Source organism: Prunus persica, chromosome G1, assembly GCF_000346465.2.
Source record: "Prunus persica cultivar Lovell chromosome G1, Prunus_persica_NCBIv2, whole genome shotgun sequence".
In the NCBI taxonomy this organism is placed as follows: domain Eukaryota; kingdom Viridiplantae; phylum Streptophyta; class Magnoliopsida; order Rosales; family Rosaceae; genus Prunus; species Prunus persica.
Window position 1 is genome coordinate 30,084,905 of NC_034009.1, and position 23,425 is coordinate 30,108,329.

General features: G+C 37.0%; 4 protein-coding genes across 5 annotated transcripts; 1 reads left to right on the forward strand and 3 right to left on the reverse strand.

Moving 5' to 3' along the window:
* LOC18791076 (dihydrolipoyllysine-residue acetyltransferase component 4 of pyruvate dehydrogenase complex, chloroplastic) lies at positions 343 to 3,476 on the forward strand. The gene is made up of 6 exons (XM_007222550.2): positions 343 to 1,477; positions 1,596 to 1,787; positions 1,888 to 1,975; positions 2,073 to 2,143; positions 2,248 to 2,331; positions 2,982 to 3,476. The coding sequence occupies exons 1-6, from the start codon at positions 563 to 565 to the stop codon at positions 3,084 to 3,086; spliced, it is 1,455 nt and encodes a 484-aa protein (XP_007222612.1). The 5' UTR covers positions 343 to 562; the 3' UTR covers positions 3,087 to 3,476.
* Positions 3,560 to 5,307, reverse strand: LOC18789101 (ACD11 homolog protein). The gene is made up of 4 exons (XM_007225745.2): positions 4,808 to 5,307; positions 4,245 to 4,417; positions 3,979 to 4,124; positions 3,560 to 3,895 (listed from the first exon to the last, which is right to left on the reverse strand). The coding sequence occupies exons 1-4, from the start codon at positions 5,060 to 5,062 to the stop codon at positions 3,789 to 3,791; spliced, it is 681 nt and encodes a 226-aa protein (XP_007225807.2). The 5' UTR covers positions 5,063 to 5,307; the 3' UTR covers positions 3,560 to 3,788.
* On the reverse strand, positions 6,394 to 10,424 carry LOC18792177 (protein NRT1/ PTR FAMILY 3.1). Its single transcript, XM_020566832.1, has 4 exons — positions 10,310 to 10,424; positions 9,945 to 10,162; positions 8,919 to 9,478; positions 6,394 to 7,524 (listed from the first exon to the last, which is right to left on the reverse strand). Exons 1-4 carry the CDS (start codon positions 10,383 to 10,385, stop codon positions 6,639 to 6,641), a joined length of 1,740 nt encoding a protein of 579 aa, XP_020422421.1. The 5' UTR covers positions 10,386 to 10,424; the 3' UTR covers positions 6,394 to 6,638.
* On the reverse strand, positions 16,019 to 22,029 carry LOC18788650 (ubiquitin receptor RAD23c). 2 transcript variants are annotated; one of them, XM_020566837.1, is made up of 15 exons: positions 21,864 to 22,029; positions 21,216 to 21,443; positions 20,557 to 20,796; positions 20,323 to 20,440; positions 19,668 to 19,829; positions 19,177 to 19,230; positions 18,648 to 18,727; positions 18,504 to 18,551; positions 18,185 to 18,362; positions 17,799 to 17,951; positions 17,654 to 17,722; positions 17,484 to 17,531; positions 17,301 to 17,410; positions 17,109 to 17,181; positions 16,019 to 16,475 (listed from the first exon to the last, which is right to left on the reverse strand). In XM_020566837.1, the coding sequence occupies exons 4-15, from the start codon at positions 20,386 to 20,388 to the stop codon at positions 16,359 to 16,361; spliced, it is 1,158 nt and encodes a 385-aa protein (XP_020422426.1). In that variant the 5' UTR covers positions 20,389 to 20,440; positions 20,557 to 20,796; positions 21,216 to 21,443; positions 21,864 to 22,029; the 3' UTR covers positions 16,019 to 16,358. The 2 variants fall into 2 exon arrangements, with proteins under 2 accessions (XP_020422426.1, XP_007223090.1); XM_007223028.2 differs by lacking the exon at positions 21,864 to 22,029 and having other exon boundaries at positions 21,216 to 21,449.

The following is a 23,425-nucleotide window of genomic DNA, read 5'->3' on the forward strand; positions in this document are numbered from 1 at the left end:
TGATATATCCATTTCTAGCACTAATATTACAAATAAACCCTATACAATTGAATTTCTATAAATAAACTCAAAAAAAAACCCAAAAAATAGCAGCTAGGCTTATTGAATTTAATATTAATTATTAAATTACTTTGATGCCTTATTAAGTGTTTTTGGTATTTTTATGAGATTTTGGGATTAAGCTTGTTTTAAGAAATTGATGGCAGTTTTATAATTTATAAGAAGTTAAAAGTTTTTTTGTTATATTGTAAATAAACTTTGAATGTATTTTTAAAATATATTTTATATGAGGTATTTTTATAATTTTGGGCCATATTGAGTATACTAGTGAATCTCCTAAATAATAAGGAAGAGGGGGAGTGGCCAAGTGCCAGGCGAATGGCGATGTAAACAATTTAAAGAGAGTTGCGGGTAGCTCAAAGCCTCCAACCAACTCCTCCTCGTCTTCTCCGCCCACTTTCTTCATCACCTTTCAACATTCTTCTTCTTTTAAATCACACTCACACAGACACCCCCCAATCCCTTCTTTCTCTCTATCTCCTCCAGTTCTCCGAAATCCAGAATGGCGTCTTCTCCATTTCTATCTAAGACCACCATTTCCTTCTCCTCCTCCATCTCCCCCTCTCTTCCCTGGCGGTCCTCACACTCTTCCCCTTCCTTCTCCACCGCATTTCGCACTAAACCCCGTCGGAGAACCCTGACCGTCCAATCCAAGATCAGGGAGATCTTCATGCCTGCCCTCAGCTCCACCATGACCGAGGGAAAGATCGTCTCCTGGGTCAAATCCGAAGGCGACGTCCTCTCCAAAGGCGAGAGCGTCGTCGTCGTCGAGTCCGACAAGGCCGACATGGACGTCGAGACCTTCTACGACGGAATTCTCGCCGCCATCGTCGTCGGCGAGGGTGAGACCGCCCCTGTCGGAGCCGCCATCGGACTACTGGCCGAGACCGAAGAGGAAGTCGCCGAGGCTAAAGCCAAAGCCAAATCCGCTTCATCAGATTCCCCCGCTTCTTCTTCCCCGGCTGCTGAAGCTGTTACGCCCACTCCTCCTCCTGCTACTTCCACTCCCGCTCCAGCTATCGCCCAGCCTTCTCCACCTGCTACTTACACTCCCAAAAAGACTGTGGCCACGCCTTTTGCCAAAAAGCTAGCCAAGCAACACAAGGTGGACATTGCCTCCGTGGTGGGCTCCGGCCCATTTGGCCGAATTACACCTGCTGATGTGGAGGCCGCCGCCGGAATTGCCCAGCCCAAGAAAACCGTCGCCGCCGAGCCCACTCCCGTGTCCGCTGCTCCACCCAAGCCTTCTGCTGCTCCTTCGGCTTCATCAGCGCCTCTGCTTCCTGGCTCAACCGTGGTGCCCTTCACAACGATGCAGGCCGCCGTTTCGAAGAACATGTTGGAGAGTCTCTCGGTGCCAACATTCCGCGTTGGTTATCCAATCAGCACCGACGCGCTCGATGCCCTCTACGAGAAGGTACATTGTGGATAGTGTTTGATTTAATTGGGTTGTTGCCTTTGGAATGCCTATTGGGTATGATTGGCATTTGCAATTCTGGGACTTTGAGCTGAATTTATCGACATTTTTTGTACAGGTGAAGCCAAAGGGTGTGACCATGACTGCATTGTTGGCCAAGGCCGCTGCTCTGGCACTCGCTCAGCACCCGGTTGTAAATGCCAGCTGCAAAGACGGAAAGAGCTTCACGTATAATAGTAGCATAAACATCGCCGTTGCTGTGGCAGTCAATGGTGGCCTTATAACCCCTGTTCTTCAGGATGCCGATAAGGTCTGTGATTTCTGAATGATATGTTAGTTAAATTTTATATTTTTGCTCTTGAATGTTGGAGTTTTAGATATTGATGGGTAATTTGTATTTTTTTTCGCAGTTGGATTTGTATTTGTTATCCCAGAAATGGAAAGAGCTAGTGGAGAAGGCCCGTGCGAAGCAACTTCAGCCCCATGAGTACAGTTCAGGTCTTTATTATACAAATTCTTAGAAACTCTGTGTTTGTTACTTCTGTTCTCCTTGCTTTTCTGTTGTACTCATTAAGTTACATTGAATTCTATACAGGAACTTTCACTTTGTCCAATTTGGGCATGTTTGGAGTGGACAGATTTGATGCTATTCTTCCTCCAGGACAGGTGAGTTTTAACTTTTAAAGATAAGAATTTTTGGTTTCGTGAATTGATAATTTTATGTTCATTATTATTTCGCTGTTTGCTCAATTTCTTTTATTAATAATCAGGGGGCTATCATTGCTGTTGGAGCTTCAAAGCCAACCGTTGTGGCCGATGCAGATGGGTTCTTCAGTGTAAAAAGTAAAATGCTGGTGAGTATCGTCGATTTTTCTTCATAATGTGTGCTATGTATCTTAATGTTGATATGCTGGAGAACTTTAAAATGATATCAGTTTAGTTTCACTATAACAATCATTTAAACAAAATTCAACAGCATACGCAAATGCAAAATTCAACAGCATACACTTCTTGTTACTCGTACTCCTGAATTTTCCATGTCAGCTACACAATGCATGGTAACCTGCTACTTTCTTCTGTGAGGAAAAGGATGTTAAGAAGTTATATATAAATTTGGCAAGAGTTGTGCTTGACTGAAATTAGCGGTTCTCCAGAAATATAAAGGATTTATTTGTACTTCTCAGTTCTATACGCATGTCAACTAGTCTTGTGGGAGAGAAACAGAGCCTTATATGCAAACACCTCCTGCACCTCTATGTGAAAGGAGGGGAACATCACTTTCTTTGTAGTTGATCTATTGACTCCAATTCCAGAAACACCAAGATTTTATAATGTTGATTGGATTTAATAACTTGGTTTCTCTGCACTGTGAATATTTTTCTTCCTCTGCTTATCAATTTTGTCAGTTGAACGCAACAGGGAATCTGAAACTTATAGCTTCTCTTGTGGTTAGAAACTTTTAGAAAAGATACTTAATTTAGTTGGAATGTGCATCTTTCTACAGGTAAATGTAACAGCTGATCACCGGATTGTTTATGGTGCTGATTTGGCTGCCTTCCTCAAGACGTTTGCAAAGATTGTTGAGAACCCAGAGAGCCTCACGTTGTAGTTGGTGTTTCAGGACTTCCAAGGATAAAATGATTTTGACCATAAGCCTCTAATTTTCATCAGTGAAAAGTTATGACGTCTCTTTCGAACGGGGTGCCCAACTAAGGAACACGCTTTTGCAGTAATTTCTAGCATTTTCTGCTTGTGTTGTACTTCATTTTGTTTTGAACTCCTTTAAGAAATTGCAATGCTTTGTCAGTCACTGTTGAGGAGATTTTGAAACAGGGAAATAGCAACTTTTGAAATTTTTGGATAAGAACAATGCTTGGTGGGAAAGCTCAAAACCCAATGGCTGTGTAATAATATCATCTATGACAGACATAGAACAGGCATAGAATCTATACATGAATTGGTTGTTTATGAACATTGGTGATTTTAGGCATTCAAGTTTACCATATATCTGTTAAGCACCTCATGAAACCTTTCATTTTATAGTGGATTAAGTGATTAGAAATTGGAGTGACTTTTAAGTTCTTTTCTTTGTATAGGTAGCAAACATCATTTAACTAACAACTTTTGCAGCAGCACTGCCTTGAGCCATGCGATAATTTTTTTGATCTTGTAGTCTAAATAATAGCCTCCTGTAAAACATATAGGTCTTTTGTAGCACGGTAATAACACTTATGTACAGGCCCGTTGTAGAGTAAAAGAAGTGATGTTAAAGAACTAGAGCTGCATATACAATAATAGATGAAGACTCAAGTCACCAGTCCAAAGTGATACTCCTAGAAAGGTATAGCTTGTCGATGTACTCAATCACCGGACGTGAGGCCCGGATGTACCTTTTCATCTTCTTCTCTGCTGACTGGTCTGCAAGAAAATTGATCATAATTAAGAATCAATAGCAAATTTGAAAGAGATGCTGGATGGATAGAGAAAAGTTTTACACTTACGGGTTTCTTCGAGATTCACCAGAAGTTGATCCCTTGACGGAAGAGCATACATGCCGGCGGCAACTGCTGTCCTGATTGTCCAACTGTGGTATGGCGCACAAACTTGGGCATAAGCTGTAGAAGCTGCTTCCCTTAAAGAATAGTCACTGAAAGGCCAAAAAAGCAAGAGAGAGAGCTAGATATCATCATGTAGAACAAAACCAAAACACCTGCAGAATGATACATAACTGCAGTCTGCAATTAGACATAAGGAGGTTGAAACATACTCGGTTGACAAAAATTGTTCAAATAAAGCTCTGATGAGGTCAAGGCCCTGCCTAACTCGGCGCAAATTACGTGAGTGGCTTCCCGGGGTTTTTACCATGTCATTTGCAACATCAAAATCAATTATACTTTCTAAGGTGTCGTAAGTCTTTGATGCTTCCACAAGATCATCAACCTGAATGAACCAAACACGGTGTGAGATCCTGCAGGAAGGCCAATTGGATTGAAAATGCAACCAAGAACGAATAAGAAACAGAGCGTCATTAGGAGTATGAATTATGCAAGAACTGAGAAACAAACAAACTTGAGAAGGCAAACTTGATTAGAAAGGGCCAGATATCATAGACATCAGAAATCAAAATTGCAAGCAGAATCGGAATGCAGGATGGAAAGCATATATTATACATGATCAGCAACAAACAGTTCTGCAGCATATTATATACAACATAATCATCAATGCAGCATATCTTGATCCCAAACAAATTGAAATCTATAAATAAATAAATAAACACAATTTAGATTGAATTTGAAAAGTAAGAAGATGGATGGAAGAGAGAAACGGAACCTTGGAGACGTACTCCATCTCGGCGAACTTGAAAGCGAGGCCAAGGCAACTGAAGAGGATGGAGACGAGAGAAGAGGCCTGGCAGAAGGTATCCAAACTTAGCTTCTGTTGTTGTTGTTGTTGTTGGGATTGGAGGAACTTGCCCAACTCCTCAAAGGCTTCAACAATGGATGTTAGAGGAGGCGTGGACGTCGACTCTGCCATTGCCATACCATCCATGGCTCCGCTACCGCTGCGTTTCACCCCTAAAATCATTCACAAATAAAACCCTACCCTCAACGAAACGATTTCTCTTTCTTTTTCTTTGTTTATAGTTACAAACAAAACCTTCAAATAATAATGTTAATAATAATTAGGGTCCTCAAGATGCAAGGCAGTTGCCTTTGTTGCTTTTGTTGTTGGTTGTGTTGAAAAGGGATGCAACCTAGAACGTAAGGCTATGGGGTTTGAAGCTTCGCTAAGGATGCGGCCTGCCTAAGGTAAAGGAAACCACCTCTTTTATCTTTTACATTTCATGGAATGGGATCATCAAAAGTCAAACACAATCAGACCGACCATCCGGGAAAAGTCAAATCTCTCGTTTGTTTGTTCATCAAGGTTTCTTAACACCACTTTCCCTTTCTTCTTTTTCTAGATCTCCATTTTATTAGGCCTTGTTTGCTCCGTCTTGGGTCAGGTCCCAAACCCAAAGATAAAACTGGGCCTAGTTCATGGCCTTTTTAAGATCACCCAAAATTGAATCCAGTCTCTATGTATTACGCTTTTTTTTTTGTTGAGTTTTTATTAAAAATAGCCAAAATTTATCTCATACTTTCATGTCAGTTTTTATAAAAACTTTCTGAAATAGCCAAAAACTCACTTAAAAATACTCAAATGCCCTCAAAACTAAAACCCACAAAAACCTAAAAAAGCAAAACATGAAACTTGTAATCTATGTTTTCATTTGATTTTAAACATAAAAACTCCCCTATGTTAGTATCTGTTGTCTCCGTCATTGGGCTCGAAGCTTTGGTATTATTTGTTGTCGTCAGCCATGTTGATGCTATCACCATTGGAGGACACGCACAACACTTTGTCAGCCATATATGGACTTCAAAGTTGCTAATTAGATTCCGATATGAACTTTAACATTGCGGAGATGAATCAATAACTCTATAAATGCCTTGTTAAATATATAATACAAATATATGGCTTATTAGAGATAATTAAGTAATTAGATAATGGAGATGAATCAATAACTCTATCAATGTTGGGTGGATGCAGTACTCGGACTAGCTAGGAATCAAGTCATATTCATGGTTCAACTCCTCCAATGATATAACATGGGATCAAACCTTTGTATTTTATAGATGTTTAAAATCAAATTGAAAACAAAGATTGCATTTTTTTTTTAAAGGTTCTTGTGGGTTTTTACTTATGAGGGTGTTTGAGTAATTTTAGGTGAGTTTTTTGCTATTTTTGAAAAATTTTATAAAAATTGACATTTATGAAATATGGGGTAAATTTTGGCTATTTTTTATAAAAACTCTCTTTTTTTTTCACTGATAAACTTCTGGGTAGTAAAGTAAAACTTACCATAAAATTAATTTTCCGCAAACAGGGCAAAATAGAGGCCTTGCTTTAGTGGATAAGATGAGTAAGAAGCACATGTTTGAATTTCGTGTGCTTCCAAGATCTAATATACAAAGAATTGATCATAGAAGCTGGATGATTCAGAGAATCTATAATTTATTATTCAATGTAGACATTCTCCTCATTTTCTATACACTAAACTATGACCATAGGTGACTGCCTACCTAAGCACTAATTGATTAATTAATTAAAAAGCCAACTAAACGCGATTGACAAGCTCTACGCCCTTCTCTTCAGACTCAGCAGCTTCTTTCTTGATGACCTGAATGGGCTTAAAAGTGTACATTTTGGCACAGAATATGTAGTAAATCAGATTTATAACTTGCAATAATGTGAGCACCCAGTAGAAGTATTCTAACTTCCCCTTGTTTAGATTATTATCTGGCAGCCAATTTGATCCATTAGGCCCAGCACTAAACTTGTGCACCAGGGACACCAAAAGAGTGCTCACATAATTTCCAGCAGAGATTGCAGTCCAAAACAGCGCAGTAGCAGTGCTCCTCATGCTTTCTGGTGCCTGGTCATAGAAAAACTCGAGGTGCCCAATTGACATAAATGCCTCTGCCATCCCATGAAGGCTATACTGAGGGATGAGCCAAAACACTGAAATGGGGATCATGGAATGAGGCTGATTTACAAGCCCATGAGCAAAAGCTGCATTTTTTCGCTTCGTTTCGACGAACCCAGCAACCAGTGTAGCCAGTATTGAAATGACAAAGCCAATTCCCATTCTGTGAAGGAATGTGATGCCTCTGTCGAGCCCTGTGAGCTTCCTGGCAAAGGGTATGAAGAGGCGGTCGTAAAATGCGATTGTGGACAGCATGGTGACTATGTTGAAGACTGTCATGGAGCCTGCTGGGATTTCAAAGGACTTTGTGAGGTGCCTGTCCATGGTTTTTGCTTGCTGGAGTGAGAAAGTGTTTTGTTGGGCATAGGCTGTGATGAGGAGTATCCCTGATCCCCATATAGGTCCCATTCTAATCACAGATTTGAGTTCTTCCACACGATGAACGGTGTTCAGCCTCCATAGGTTTGGTGACTTGAGATTGTCTTCCTCGGTCACAATGGCTGCCTTGTCAAGAAATCTGCATATATATATTTCACCATATGTATATTAGAATAACGTTCTATCCCAATCGTCAAATCGTCACGATAAGATTTACATTGTCGTACTGTGAATTTAAATTGCAACTAAAACCTTGTAAAACATTGTGATTGGTTGACAAGGAATTGGGTTAATTTAGCATACAATATCTTAAATTAAGAGCTACTTTAATTGCATAGTTCTTTTGTGTGTGTGTGTGTTATGGGGATTAAGAATTTAATCCAATATTTGTGGTGATGGCCAAATGATGGGCTCATATTTGTTGGCGTTGATCTGGTGTATGAGAAACCCATTAAGCCAGTGACACCTGGGAAGCAAAAAAGGTAAGCCAGCATGTTGTGGGAAAAGCAGTCAAAGGTGACTAGATTGCACGTTCATATTGTTGGGTTCTTATGGATGGTGGGATGATTACGAGTCTCTGACAATGGACTAAGCTAGAGGACGCGAGCTTTCTGTTTCTGCTGTAGAAACCAAACTAAAGTATGTGGTGTGTGGTGCTGCTCAAGAAGATCAGAGGAGTGTGGACCCTACGTATTCAATTCATCAATAATGCATGGACAAAATGATTTAATCATCATCTGCAACATGCTTTCACTTAACGACAAACAAGAATAACAAATTGATAATATTGCCCCGTCAAAAATAGGTGTTCATACTAGCTGTTATCAAAACTAGATTTAATTTTTCTTGGGATGTGATTTTTCCTTATTTTTTCTCCTTTTACACTCTTTTTTACTTTTAATACTTTTTAATTAATTTTATACTTTCTTTTTTCTATTATTTTTTTAATACTTATTAATACTTATTAATATTTATTTTTTTTTACTTCATTTTTATATTAATTCTTTTTCTTTACACTTAATTTTCCAATTTGCACTCTATTTTTAATTTTTTTTCTTTAAATTGAGTAAGAAATTAAGTATTTTTTTTTCTCTCTTTAATACTGAAAATAGAGTGTAAGTTGGAAAATTAAGTGTAAAGAAAAAAAAAATATAAAGTGAATAAAAAAGAAATTAATGTAGGATAAGAATAGAATAAGAAAGAAAAAGAACAAAATTAATTAAAAAGTATTAAAAAACAAAAAGGAGTGTAAGTGAAAAAAAAAGAAAAGAATGAGGAAATCAGATCCTTTTTTAAAAATATTTATCTTCCTTTTCTGTGAAAAAGGAGCCAAGCCAATTTAGCCAGATGGTGAAAAAAGCAACCCTCTGAGCTATCCAAAATTTCCAAGTCTGGTTTATGTGACAATTTATAATAAAACCAATATGATAATTATGTGAGAAAACATGTCAAAGTGCTAATAAGCCACAAGTATGCATGCAACTTGAGAGAGAGAGAGAGAGAGAGAGAGAGAGAGAAGAAAGAAAGACTTACTTCATGTGTTTAGTATGAAGAAGCTTCCCACCCAGAGAAATAGGGGCATCAAGTTCATCATTCTGATACAGCAATCTAGGATCAGACACCAAAGGCAGCTTTCTCTTCTTGTAGGCAGCCACGGACACTTGTATCAACCGGGTAAACGGACTCCCAGCCGGATCCAAGTTCCGGTAAAGCGGGTACCCGACCATAAATATAATAATTGAGATAAACATGGCTATAGTTGGAATTCCAAGTCCCCAACCCCATCCTATATTGTCCTGGATATACACAAGCACTGTCACAGCCAGTAATATAGATGCCCCCATCACAAAATAGTACCAGTTGAAATAATTCCATATCTTGGTGGTTTGCTTCTGGTCCGTCTCGTCAAACTGGTCCGCCCCGAATGCCACGACACAGGGTCGGATCCCGCCCGACCCAAGTGCTCCTAGTAAAAGAGATGCATACAGAATTGCAAGCTGTCCCCCGTTGGCTTCTTTGCACACTTGGTCGTGTTGGCACGGCGGAGGCCTTAGTTGGGGAAGTACTGCCGATACCGTCAAGCTAATCATGCCCTGTTTAATTAAGTAGGAAAATACAAATGTTAATAAGAATTAGTCTTTGATTAATAATAATATTAATAACAAAGGAAATGGACTGGTGTATCCATTCTTTGCAAGCTTGATTGTGACAACACTGATGAATGTATGTCACTCACTTGAGCTCAATCATATTGGACATGCACTTTTAATAATCTTAACTAAACTTGTTCCCTTGTGTCAAATTCTACTTTCTCTGTTTTTCTTTTGGAAACCCTTTATGAAAAATCATTTAAAAGGCCACAAATTCTATGTTCTTTTTTCTGTAGTTGATCTTGAAAATAATGAGCCATATAACTCACTATGATATGATTGATAAGAAGTCAATACTATTCCTTTTGGTGTTTCATTCACATGTTCTATACTCTTAATAATCTTCATGTTTATGTTATGCGTCTACAAGAGAGAGAGAGAGAGAGAGAGAGAGAGGGTTGAGGATTACAATCTGGTAAATAATGGAAGCAATAGCTATAGTCCAGAAGCGGCCAGCGTAGGCATCAGAAAGGAAAGCACCAAGCAAGGGGGTCAAGCTCGCAGTGCCACCAACGTTGGTGAGGGTGTTGGCTGCTTTGGTTAATGGCATATGAAGTTGTGTTGTCAAGTAGCTAATCATATTAGCATTGAAACCCACCACAGCCAACTTCTCACAAATCTCATTAGCTACAACCACCAAGTCATGAACAACAGTACAATCTCCATTAGTATATTAATCAACTAATTAAAACCCCAAAACAAACAAACAAAAAATAATTAAATTAAGAAGAAGAAGAAGAAGAAGAAGAAACCGCTGGCTAGTGATTAGCTCACCAAAGATGAAGGGCATGGTGACCAAGCCTCCCTTTTTCCTTGCAACATGGTTGCCTTTCTCCTCCATCTTTTCCATCTGCTTTGAGTTTTAAGTGACCCACGAAGCTCCATTATTTATAGGGCAAATGCAATAATAATGAAGGATAGAGCAGAGTAAAACTTAACTTTGAGTTACCCTTACCGTTTCATCCACAAACATTATTTATTTTTATTTTGGCTCTGTGTGTGTGAGAGTGTGGGGGGCAGGCAAATTGTGGCCTATAATAAGACATCGAAACCAATATACGATATGTAGGAAGCAGGCAGGTATGTGTATATGGACACAGAATTAATATTTACATTTTTTTTTTCCAGACTTGTCTTATTGTAATGCTGAAATAATGCAAACCTGATGCGGTCTGAACTGGCAAGACTTTTCCTCATAAAATTATTGGCAAGCAGCTGTTAGCCTATGCCAAAGATAAGATTACCATTTAATTAAACGCCTCATTAATTTGTTTCACCAAACCAACTAAGGGGAAAATTGAAAATTACTAATTAAACATACAAACATATGAAGGGAAAAAAAAAATATTGGGTTTATTCGTGCGGTGGAGATTGTCTGGTCCAAAATAAAATGCAATTATATATATATTAGACTTTTTGGACCCGTTTCTGCACTTATGAGAGGTTTTTTTTTAAAAATATATATTTATAAATAATAATTTTAATTTTAATTTATTTTAGAATTAAAAAGACAATGAGTAGTTGTGTTTTATAAAAATAAAATCTATTATCTAATTTTTCTTTTAATTTTAATTTTTAAAAATATAAAAATATATAAATTTATCATATTATTCTCATTTAATTAATAATTTCAATTCTAAATATTTATATTAATCAAAATTATTTTATAATATTTTGAATGTTTTATCATTTTCTTATTTAAATATACGCTAAGCTTGCATAATTATCAACAAACTAGAATAGCTGGATTGGCTTTTGGATCGTGGCCATGCGCCGTAAATCAATGTGAACACGTGTCTGCAGAATACAGAGAGGAAGGAAGAGAGAAGACGAGTTCAAACATGACTATTGGAAATGCTGAAGAAGGAAATGCATTAATTAAACATAGATCAAATAAAGGCAAGTCTTCACTTCTGATATATTCCTTATCACTATGACACTATTGGGAGTGGGAGATAATAATATTCCAACTTAATATCAATGCAATCAGCCAAGCAAATAAACATTCAAACGCAAAACTACAAATTATGAAAACGGTGAGTACACAGTTCTCTACCACAACCCCCCCCCCCCCCCCCCCCACACCCCCAACTTTATTTATCAGTGCTTGACGTGAGGCATGACGCAGGCAATAGGTGGTGAATTGGTGAAAACTGACAACTAAAAATTCACCCGAACAACAAACACACTTAATGAATCAGTGGAGTTCGGTGAGATGGAATAATTTTAGGGACATTCACTATTATATTCAATATAGAAGTTCAAATTATAAAAAAATCAAACACATTTAAAGTTCATTTACAACATAACAAAAAGGCTTTTAATTTCTTTTAAATTACAAAACTGCCATTAATTTCTTAAAACAAACTCAATCCTAAAACGTCATAAAAAAATCTAAAACACTCACTAGGGCATCAAAGTAATTTAATAATCAAAATTAAATTCATTAGGTCTAGCTGTTATTTTTTGGGTATGTTTATAAAAATTAAATAATACAGGGTTTATTTATAGTTTTAGTGCTAAGAATGGGTATATGACTAAATGTCTTATAATATTATCTGTAACAATACAAGTGATAATCTAACTATAAAGGAGGTGAATTTCTCACACACACTACCATAATGTTAATGTCATAGGATACGAATTATGAGACCACTAATCTGCAAGTCAAAAACATCATTGAGGTTCATGAACCTATCACAAATGGTCCCTATGAAATTTTTTAATTTTTTAATTTAAAATTCATAAAATTTTAGTTTTCTTTTTTAAATTATTTATAAATAAAAAAACCATTTATAGAAGGATTTTAATCTTGAGGACCATTTATGAACCCTAAACCCTTAGTTTTTTAATTTTTTTTTAAGAAAATCAAAATTTTATAATTTTAAATTAAAAAATTTCGCAAGGACCATTTGTGATAGGTGCATGAACCTCAGGGATGTTTTGTGATATATATATATATATATGCCACATCAACAAACTAACAAAGTTTTTTACGGAACCTAACGACATGGACCATTTGTGATCACACATACTAACCTTGAAGACCACGAATTACACAAAAAAACATTAAGGATGCAATCTGATAGTTTCGTAAACCTTAAGGACGTTTTGTGATAATATCTCTCTCTTCAAAACCCAGCAGCCTTTGAGCACTCTTCTTCTCTCAACTTGAGAGTCTCAAGAAACCACCACACTACCCAACCACCGTGAGCCATCCCAACCACCTCCCCCTTCTGTCTCCTACCGATCGATCCCACCTATTCCCTTACCTTCTCCGATGGCTCTTCCTCCTCCACTCCCACCATCTCCATTGCCCAAACCTTCGAGGGCCACTTGTAGGCATCTCCAATCTCACATTCGAGTCCATCTTTGGACTGTTTGATTTTGATTTTGATTTTAATTTTTTTTTTTTTGCACTGATTTATTTTTTAATTGTTTAAAATTTATGTTTATGTTTACGTTTTGTTTTATTTATTTATTCTTAATGGATTATCGTGTCTATTGTGTGATACGTGAATTGTAACAGATCATGTTCGTATTTGACATTTTCAACCTTTTTTCTTATCATGTCGTGTTGTGTTAACCCATTAAGAAAAACGAGTTGACACAAAAACGACACGCACACTGAAAAAACGACACGAATGCGAGCTCAAATAAAAGGTAGTCGATGATCATCACCCATTACATACCCACCACGTGTCCTACTAAAAAAGTGGGGAGGATTTTGTGAGCCTCCCATGATTTGACTGGGATCAACGTGACAATGACTCTATAAATCACCCAGATAATGATTGTGATTCAAAGATGAGTGGGGTGGGCTAGGTCGGTGGTCCCTTGCACTACTGGAATAAGACTCGGTGACTCATAGGAGACCACCACCACCACCACCACCACCAATTTGCTCAGTTAGATTGATTAGGTTTTGATTGGGAGATTATGAATTTTTGATAACATTGGAGAAAAGATATATGGTTTTAGTTTTAGGGCACCCATTTTTGACTACATGATTGGCATGCAATGCAACAGTGCAATACCGGAGTCCCCCCCCCCCCCCCCACCAACTTCCATTGATGTGAGCTGTATTGTGAGTTGATAATGCATCACGTAACTAAAGTGATCGATCGGCCTAAGGAGCTTTCGGAAGAAGGTGATATTTTCTAAGATGTCAAGCTTCATGGTTGCAACTTGCAAGGATGGATATCGATGTATTCATGGTTAAGGAGCGTTGAATCTTTTAATATGTAATGCGATTTTACAGATGGATTTGTAGATATGATTTTCAGCAGACAAAAGAATTTGGGAAGAGGAAAATATAACCAGAATTTTAAAGCTGCTGACTCACTTTGATCATTGTGATTGTTTCCTAGCGAGATAAAATCTAATGAATCAGGTCTCTTACAAGTGGGGTAAATTTATTTGTATTGAAAATTCTTGCCTACTCTTGCCAATAAGAAGATATTTTACTTTATCTGTCAATAAACCAAACACAGAAAAAAGTGAGGGGGTGAGTTTCTTCTATCTTTTTTGTCTCTGGCGTTGAAGTTGCAGCTGTATAGCAGGATTAGCAGAAGGAGAGGGTGGAATTCTTTATGCAGTATGATATATATGTTGTTAGGAATCAATTTCAATCTTGTATATACTTAGCACAAGTGGATTTCATTTCACGGTCAAAAAAGGACACTCATTCAGAATATATTCAAATGATAAGTCACTGTATACATGCATGTGACTATATATAATAATTAACCAAGGCAATGGCATGATATGCAAGGTCATGACGTTTTCATATAAATTATTCCAACTCTTGGGATTCATTCTAATTTACTCCTTGTATGGCAGGTGGCTGACATGAAAGAAAACCAGAAAATCTTGAGAGATGAAAAGTGAAAATCCCATGACGTGTGGTCCTTGACTCTTGACTCTTTTCCAAATGATTCTATGACACGTGAAAATATTATTATGCATGTTGTAAAATTATTGGTCTGGTCGGGACTGTTTCATAAAAGTCTTTCTCCAGTCAAATAAACTCTGATTAAAGGCTCAAAATTCCTCTCCGTGTGATTCTAGAACATGTCATGATTGAAGCGCACACACATCATGTCGATGTATTTGACAAAAAAAATAAAAACATCGTGTTGATGTAAAAGAATATAATGAAAATGCAAACAATGCGACATCCTTCGGGATAGCTTTTAACTTTTGGCTTTGGGGCCTGATTTGAGCATTTATGATGGCAATCTCTATCTTTCGATGAGTTGAACAACAACATATAAATTCATAAAGCCTACTTCTTTTTGCATGATCAATTCAATACATGTTATACCGATTAGGGAAGTAAAACTTAGATATCACGGGTGTATACCGACTCAAATTTTATCTCTCAAACTCTGTATATCCAAGAATTTGATTATCGGTTGTCTTGTAAATTGTACTACATGATATATGGTGTAAATAATTGTCTACTAACCCAGTAGCTAAGACTATAGGCAGCCGCCGCGACCACTACATCTTCTCGTCGATTAGCCCCGAAACAAAAAGCATGCGTTCCCACTAAAAATCTTGCTCCGCATGATTCTCTTGTCTTCCTGAGAGAAATCATTATTTTGTCTTTATTTTTGGAGGACAAAGTCTCAACGTCACATGCCTAACAGGACGCGTAAATCCATCAACAAGGTAAAACTGAGTGGTTGATGTCGTGTCGTGCTCATCTTTGCTGTATCCTACTTCGATTGATAATTTGATATGCATAGCATGCTCATGTTACTCACTCAAATTTTCCTTCCACACTCACTCTTAGAAAAAGGAAATAAAACTTGAAGAAACTATATTGACGGTCATGACCGCTACCATAACCAACGAGCTTCAGGAACATTTCGTGCATTGTTCAAACTCTTTTCTGCAACAATTGATTTGGTTCACAACTTTTCATTTTGATGTGGACCTTATCGAATACAAACAACAAGTGTTCTAAAAAGAAAACCTAATTCTAAATATTAAGGTGGAGAAAGCCAACAAACCATCACCGACCGGCAGGTCTTTTGTCCATGTTAATAACACTATTTGAGGGATCCCTCAACTAAAGGGAATTTTATATATATACACATCAATCGGTAAATATTATACACTCATCTTCTACTAAGAGATTCCTTAAATAATTTTATTTGAAACACCTTTTAGAGTCCACTACGAATTTTTTTTCAACAATCCAAACCATCAATTTTTTAAGGCTGCATTCATAGATCATCCTTGCAAAAAATTAGACAAATCGAAAACCGTTTCAACATCCAATTGTGTCATACAAAATCAATGAACCCAGTGTTTCAAAAAAGTACTAAAATTTCAATAACTCAATTGATTGGTCAAATGATATCAGATTCAAGTGATTTTTTGTATAAATAATCTTTGAATGATTATATATATTTACTTAAATGGCTACGCTTCCCAGACAATAATGTGGTGATAAAAATGACAAGGAAAAGATGTATGACTTTCACCCAACTGCATCATAACTAGAAATTGGGCTAGTTCAAAACTTATTCATATTCACGACATAAGAAATCGACCCAAAAATAAAAAAATTTAATTGCATGTAGCTGAGAAATGAAGATTGGATTTGGGAAGAAACTTCTGACTTGACATTTCTAGTACACTATTGACAATCCACATAATCCAAACTCCAAACTATAAAAAAAAGGCTAAATGTGAAAGAAAATAAAATTGCAATAAAATTCAAAAGAAAGCCCTGAGAAGCGGGTTTTTATATTCTTTTTTTCTATTTATATTTAACAGGGGGGTTGGATGGCTGATCTTCCATAGATTATTATTCCTCAAATTCATGCATGTGGTCTAAGAGGTAGTTGGCAGCCAACTCTTCATTCTTGTTGCAGGCAAAGAACACCTCCAATACAATTGCTCGATCAAATCCCATTGCTTCAAGCTGGCAAGGATAAACAAATCATCAATAAGAACGAAAATTGTCCGCTCAAAGAACAACAGGAATAAATCATAGAAAGTTAGAACTCTTACAACCACAGAAACCACGAGTCCCTTACGCAAAGAGTGGATTAAAAATAGCCACAATAAGCAAACTAAAACTTTCAAGGTCCAATACACACAACTCCTTAAGGTAATCAGTTGTTGGCAAGAATTAAAACACATATGTAATGCAATTGTGCAAAGCATAACACTGATACCATAACCATAAAGCTAAATCAGTTCATGAAAATCACTGTTTTAAATCAGTAATGATTGGACCAAAACTGAAGACTTTTAAACCCTCGAGACTAATGATTGCACATTCATCAATTTTTCTAGATCTCTCCCTTCCTTCTCATTTTTCAGATACTTCCAAGTGTATTTGGTTAAATGAAAATCACAAATAAACTTTTTCACTCAATGAATTTGTAATAAATTTTGTTCAATTAGGTGATTAAAGGCAGTGTTTCCTGTTTTCATCTTAAAAGTATTCTTCAAATCAAGTTCAAATTTTTTATTTCACATGATTTTAGCTACATTTCATGTGCATTGCACGTATTAAATATAGTGTTTATATAAAAAAGGGAGAACTTACACGTTCTATAGCTTCACGCTCCTCAGGAGTAACACTTATTGACTGCGGCACTGCTGCATCGCCCAATATGTTCCTGAAACAAAGAGACAAATGAGCAAGATAAACATGCATAATCATGTATCATACATGTAACCAACAACAAACCCCAAAGACTAAAAGAGTACATAAAAGGTAAGATAATAAACTCCTTACCCTTCTCCACCTTCTACAGGTTCATTAATCAGGCGAAGGAAGTCAGCCTGATGCTGTTGAATTAGCCTCATAAGATTAGGATTTTGTTTCCCCAACTCTTGAAGCATAGGCTGTAACAAAAATTGAAGAATTATCGCCAAAAGAACAGGGTGACCAAACAACATTTGGGTTGGGAAGAAGTACCTGCAATATTTGTGGATTAGCCTGCACCATAGCTCGCAAGGCTTGGAACTGAGACCAACACCACCAAATCGAGAGTTAAAAAAACCACAATGTTTAAATGTGGGTTCATTCATACATTAATGCACACACATGCAAATGCAAACATAAATAGAGAGAGGGAGATAAATGACCTGTTGGCTGTCACGCAGAAAATCAAGATTGCCTGCACCAGCACCACCAGCACCCACATTTGGAAGACCCTGTTTCCATGAAGGCATGTGTATCACTGAAAAATTCTTCCACCATAATTAATCACAGGTGCTGCATGATAAGTACCTGGGGAAAAAGGTTTAAAGGATTGGCATTAGGTCCGCTTGGAGGAGTGGATGCTGGTTGTGCTGATTGTGGAGATTGTGCTGGAAGGTTTGCAGCTTCCCCACTCACAGGAATATGGGCTACAGGTGGAACTTCGGGTTGCTCAGGGATACCCTTCAAGAAATACCAAATTGGCATCAAAAGGAAAAGACAACAATAATCAAAGAGCAGGGATAACCACTGCTTTTTGGTTCTGAAAATCACTACTGTTATCAACTCTTTTTTCTACAATACTACTCAACATTGTTACCATTGTTGAAAATTTGATAGAGAACCATGATGTAGAAGATATATAACTAAGAGAGTAGAGCAAGTCCTGAATTTTTCAATATAATATCTCCACTTACAGAATAAAGATAGTCAATAGCTCTCGCTGGGTTGTTGAAAGCAGCACGAAGAGCACGTACAACAGTATCCCTGTCCCAAGTACCTCCACCCATATCCAGAATTTGCTGAATTGTTCCCTCCAAGTTAGTTCCAGCTACCAGATCAGATGCTGCTTGGCCGTAGGGATTAGATTCTACCCTGCTTTAACAATTCCACAGAATTGTATTAGGAAAGAAAAGAATATATAAAGCCAGTGATGAACTTAATGAGGAAGGGGCGGGGGACATTGGCTACAGATCTAAAACTGAAAGCATCAACGGAAGGAACAAAATTACTCACTCCATGGTAGCTGAAGAGACAGGAGCAGGTGTGGTAACCGAAGCAGGCCTGAGAAATCAAGAAACATTACAAACAGAACATGTATAATGAAATATGAATATCATATTTTTGGAAAAACTAAAACTTATACAAAACAAGACTCACGATGCTGAGGTTGGTATTGGAGCCTGAGGTGCCGTTAATGTCACAGTTGGAGCAGCAGAAGGTGCACTTGGCTGTGGTGCCTGCACAAAAAACAACACTCAGTAACTACAGTCACAGCCCAACATAAAAAGATTATAAAAAAAAGCTTTAGTTCGTCCACAGACGTGCATGCAAATAGATCTGGGTTACTGCTTGTTTAGTTCCTTAAGTCTGTGTAGAAGGTTTTCTCTTTTTATAATCCCAGGCTCATAATTTTTCTTCTAAAGTCAAACAAGGAAATCAAAGTATATACACACACTAACTCTACGTTTAACAGTACCTCAGGTCTAACGGAACTAATATGTAACAGAAGTAATCCAACGTGTATTGAACGAAAAACTAATTATAAAGATAAATTGTGAAGAATGGAATTTAACATAAGACTATAGATGAATCCCAAGAATTTGAACCAAAGCATGTGGTAAACTCCACGCAACTTCCACAGAGAAAACAAATCACAGAAAACAATGAAAAAGAATATGTGTCTTACCTTAGTTATAGTCGCAGTTGATGCACCTGAACCTTCACCAAGCGAGCTCTTACTCTAGCATTGTTAGGTATATAAAGTAAGTCAAAACAACTTGTCATCATTCTAAACTGACAAAGAAGAGAAGATTGAGCAACATTATCTGGTGGGAGAAGGAATTTCAACACCACAAATAGTTGGCATAAATCAGATGCGAACGAAATAGGGGTATCAAAACGACATCACCAACTTCAAGTAAAACAAATTTTACATTAGGGAATGACAGGAGTTGGGCATAAACTAGACGTGAATAAACAGGAAATTCACAATACAAGAATAAGACATTAGCGCCAAATAGAAATTTCAAAAGAAATGAATGCCATACAATAATTTCCATTTCCATGATGGATGTTTAGCAAGACATTAGCTATAATACAAGCATAATTACTGTCTCTAATTTATTATTTAATGGAAAATGTAGCACTCTAAACTATCGAATACAAAAATTATAATACCTTAGTCAACATTATCACAACAAAGCTGTTTTCAGCAACTTTGTTTTCGTCCAATGTTGTGCTATCTTTAAGTACTTTTCCTTGATGAATTAGCATCTGTTGTGAAGCAGGATATACATCTGAACCTTGACTAGTTTCTATCTGTTTCTTCACATCAGAAACCTGGAAAGAATAGTGGTTTTTTGTGAATAATGTAATTTGGATAAAGTAGCCAGTAATTATTGCAAGTAAATTTATAAGCACACCCAACCACATTTCCTGCATAAAGAAAACTGAATGTACTCAATAATGAAGCAAAGTCTGACATACCATAGAGCTTGAAAATTGCGATAAACAAAGAAACGAAAGAAAAAAAATGAACGAGTAATTTAACAAGGAAAGCGTAAATTCCTAAATTCCAATTCCACCATAAACCAAAAATACTCACAAGTGTTAGAAGCAAAAACCTAAGTCCAATTAACGTACACAAGCCAAAAACAGAAAAACCTGTTAAAGCTTGCACATTAAGTCTTTACCAGATTGCGAAACAAATAGAAAATCGACACCAAAACTCTAGAAAACACTTCAATTACGATCATAATGCGCGATTGAATTTTTTTTTTCAAAAACACACGTAACTAAAAAAATGAAAGAATTCAAAACGACTGAGGCTAACCGTGTCCTCAGGCTTCACTGCGACGTCGAAGTGAGTGCCCTTGAGAGTCTTGACAAAAATCTTCATCTTCTGCTAGTCGGAGAATCGCCGTCTCTACAGTCTCGAAGGCTGTGATCTGCTGAAAAGGTTTAAAGAAAGAAGCCGAATGCGCAAGTAAAGTGAGGCAAGACTAAATAAAGAAAAGAAAAACAAAGCCCAAATTTGCTGGCTTAAATACGAGGGCTAGCGGCTCACATGTATACGCGCTAAGGAGAAGGCGAGATACACAGAATGAAAACTGCGTTGGGTTTAAGATGAGCGGTGCAGATGGCAGCTTGTAGTTTGCGTTTGTTAAGGGAGCGCGTGGCTTGTGTAGGTGACTGGTGAATATTGCGAGATTTTTGCGTCTGATAAGAGCATCTCCAAGGGAAGAGCATCTTTGTGATTGACTCCTGCACCGCCGATGTGGACCCTTCCAAAAGCTCGAGAATACCACTGTCAGCAAACCACGTAAGTATCCCAAGTCAATAAAATGTCGACAGCTGGCAACTAATTTTACTTCCAATTTTAAATATTAAAAAAATGTTCTGAATCCATTGTCTCTTCTCTCTCTTTCGCATCCCTCTCTCTCATCCATTAATCTATCTCTTCCAATCACTCCCCCACCATCATCAGCACCCACACGCGCCTGCATTCGCTCCTCTTTTTCAATTCAATCACTCAGCCCAAATAATCAATTTGTTTTTCAATTTAAAATTTTACAAAGTAATTTCACCCATGTTCTTTCTCTTCTCTCTCTCTCTCCCCCATTCCTCAGTCCGTAGAAAAAAAAACTTTTTTCTTCTTCTATTTCTGGTGTTTCACTTCCTCTTCAGTCAAGCATTGTTTGGGACATAATGGTTTGGGACACTTACGTGGTTTGCCTTCAGTGGCCTGTGACAGGGAAGTTATGCTTGGTTCCTGACATAGGACGTGGCCTCCTTACAAAAAGACACATGTTTTCTTTTTTCTTTTTCTTTTTTGTTTTGTTTTTTTGTTTCTTTCAACTCTCTAACCCAAGTCTTGTTGGCTGGTTTTAACTCAAGCCTCCTCAACAGCAAACTCCAACTTTTTTAAACTCTCCAGACCCTTGCTTATCGCCACTGTCAATTAGAACCACTGGATCATATTTAGAAATTAAAATCATTTAAGAAAATAGAAATCACAAAAACAGAAAAGAAAAGAAAAACAAGATCACAACTTGGTTTAGATCTTTCTTCAAACATGTTGGCTGCAACTTATAACCATTTATTTCACCAAAATAAAAGCCTAGTTAGCTTACAAGGAGAAAATATAAGATTATATTACAAATAAAATAGATGTTTTTATATATTTATCAACATAAGTTCATTACAAGTAGGCTACTTTGATAAACCATATAAACATAAGAAATCCACTCATCGAAAATGGTTATGAAAATCAACCCCCAATATGAAGAATCTGCCATGTATAGGAATTATGAAGACTAAAATTCCACAAATAAAAGAGAAATTAAGAAAGGGAAATATTGTTGTTGGACTAACCATCCCGAAAGGAAATAATCAAATAGTGGGAGAAGTTTGCTGGAGATTTACTTTGTCGGTGCCCGGATGTTTACGTGGACAATGGATGAGGGTTTATGTTGTCGATGATCGGAGTTAGGTGGTTGTCAAAAGAAAAGGCCTCTCTGAGAGAAAGAGAGTGACTTGAGTTAAACTAGAACTTGGGGGTTAAAAGAGTTGAAATAAAAAAAGATACTAAAAAAAAACTGTGTCTTTTTGTAAAGAGGCCACGTCGTATGTGGAGGAGGAACGACTTTTGAGGTATCAGAGCCAAGCATTGTCCATTTGTTAATCTCGTTAATCAAATTTATACGTAATTCCTTCCAATTAGAGAGAATTTTTCGTTGTACCTCCAGAATTATGACTCTTGTATATATCTACCAATGTTGACCACTTTCAACACCAAATCCTCATACATTTTCTTCTCCTTTTATTATTTTTCACTTTCTACACAAAAATTTCTTCAATTTCAATTTTCATTTTTATTCACCATCTTATGGCATCTTCCATCAAAGCCGGACGAACTTGGACAACCACGGAAGATGTTCTATTGTATGAGTCTTGGGTCCAAGTTGGTCATTGTCCGATCAAGGGCAATGAGATGAAATTCTATCATATGTGGAAAAAAATTCATGCGGTATTTTGTGAAAGATCAGGTTCGACTATTACGAAAATGGCCTTGGGTAGTAGGTGAAATTTTTTGAACAAAGTGTTGGGGAAATGGAGAGATGCGTTAGAAAAGGCGAGGGACAACCATCAAAGCGGCGAAAATCTTAGCAATGAGGTAAATTATTTGTAATTTCTGTTTCATTAAATTTAATGTCCTAATTTTTTTTTTTCCATGTTTCTTGCATTTTCAATATTCTTTTTAATGTTTCTTGCATTTGCAATATTTTGTAATGTTACTTACATTTTTCAATTTTATTTTTTTAATAGATTATGTAAGCACAAATGTGGTTCGATGATATTGGGTAAGACAAAAAATCTTTCAACCATCGACAATGTTGGGAGGTGGTGAAAAATTGCAAACGATTCAGAATTATTCCCACGGGTCCAACCGTTGTGTTGAACGAGATGTCACTCCATGATTCAACGGCATCGAATTCGCCTTTGGATTCACCAATGAGTCAAGACTCACCAATTCAAAAGGAGCCGAGGCCTATTGGTTGAAAGGCGACAAAGGGGAAGAGAGGGAGTACTTCCAACAATGATATTGCAAAAAATTTAGAGCAAATTGCAAGGAACGTTACCATGAGAATTGAATTAGACATGAAAAAAGATGCGGACGAGAATGCAATGAATGAAGAATATGCAAGAGAAATGGAGTATGTACGCAAACAAGACATTGAGAAGAAGGATCGGGAAACCATGGCCATGGATACAAGCCATATGTCCCATAAAACAAAACAATTTTGGAAGCTAGAATGAAGGGATGTTATGAGAAGAAGACTTTTATGTGACAATGGACCTAGCAACACCGATTGGTCAAATGATCAAAACCATTAAGTTAGTTTGCTTGCCTTTTATTTCATTGTATTTTAATA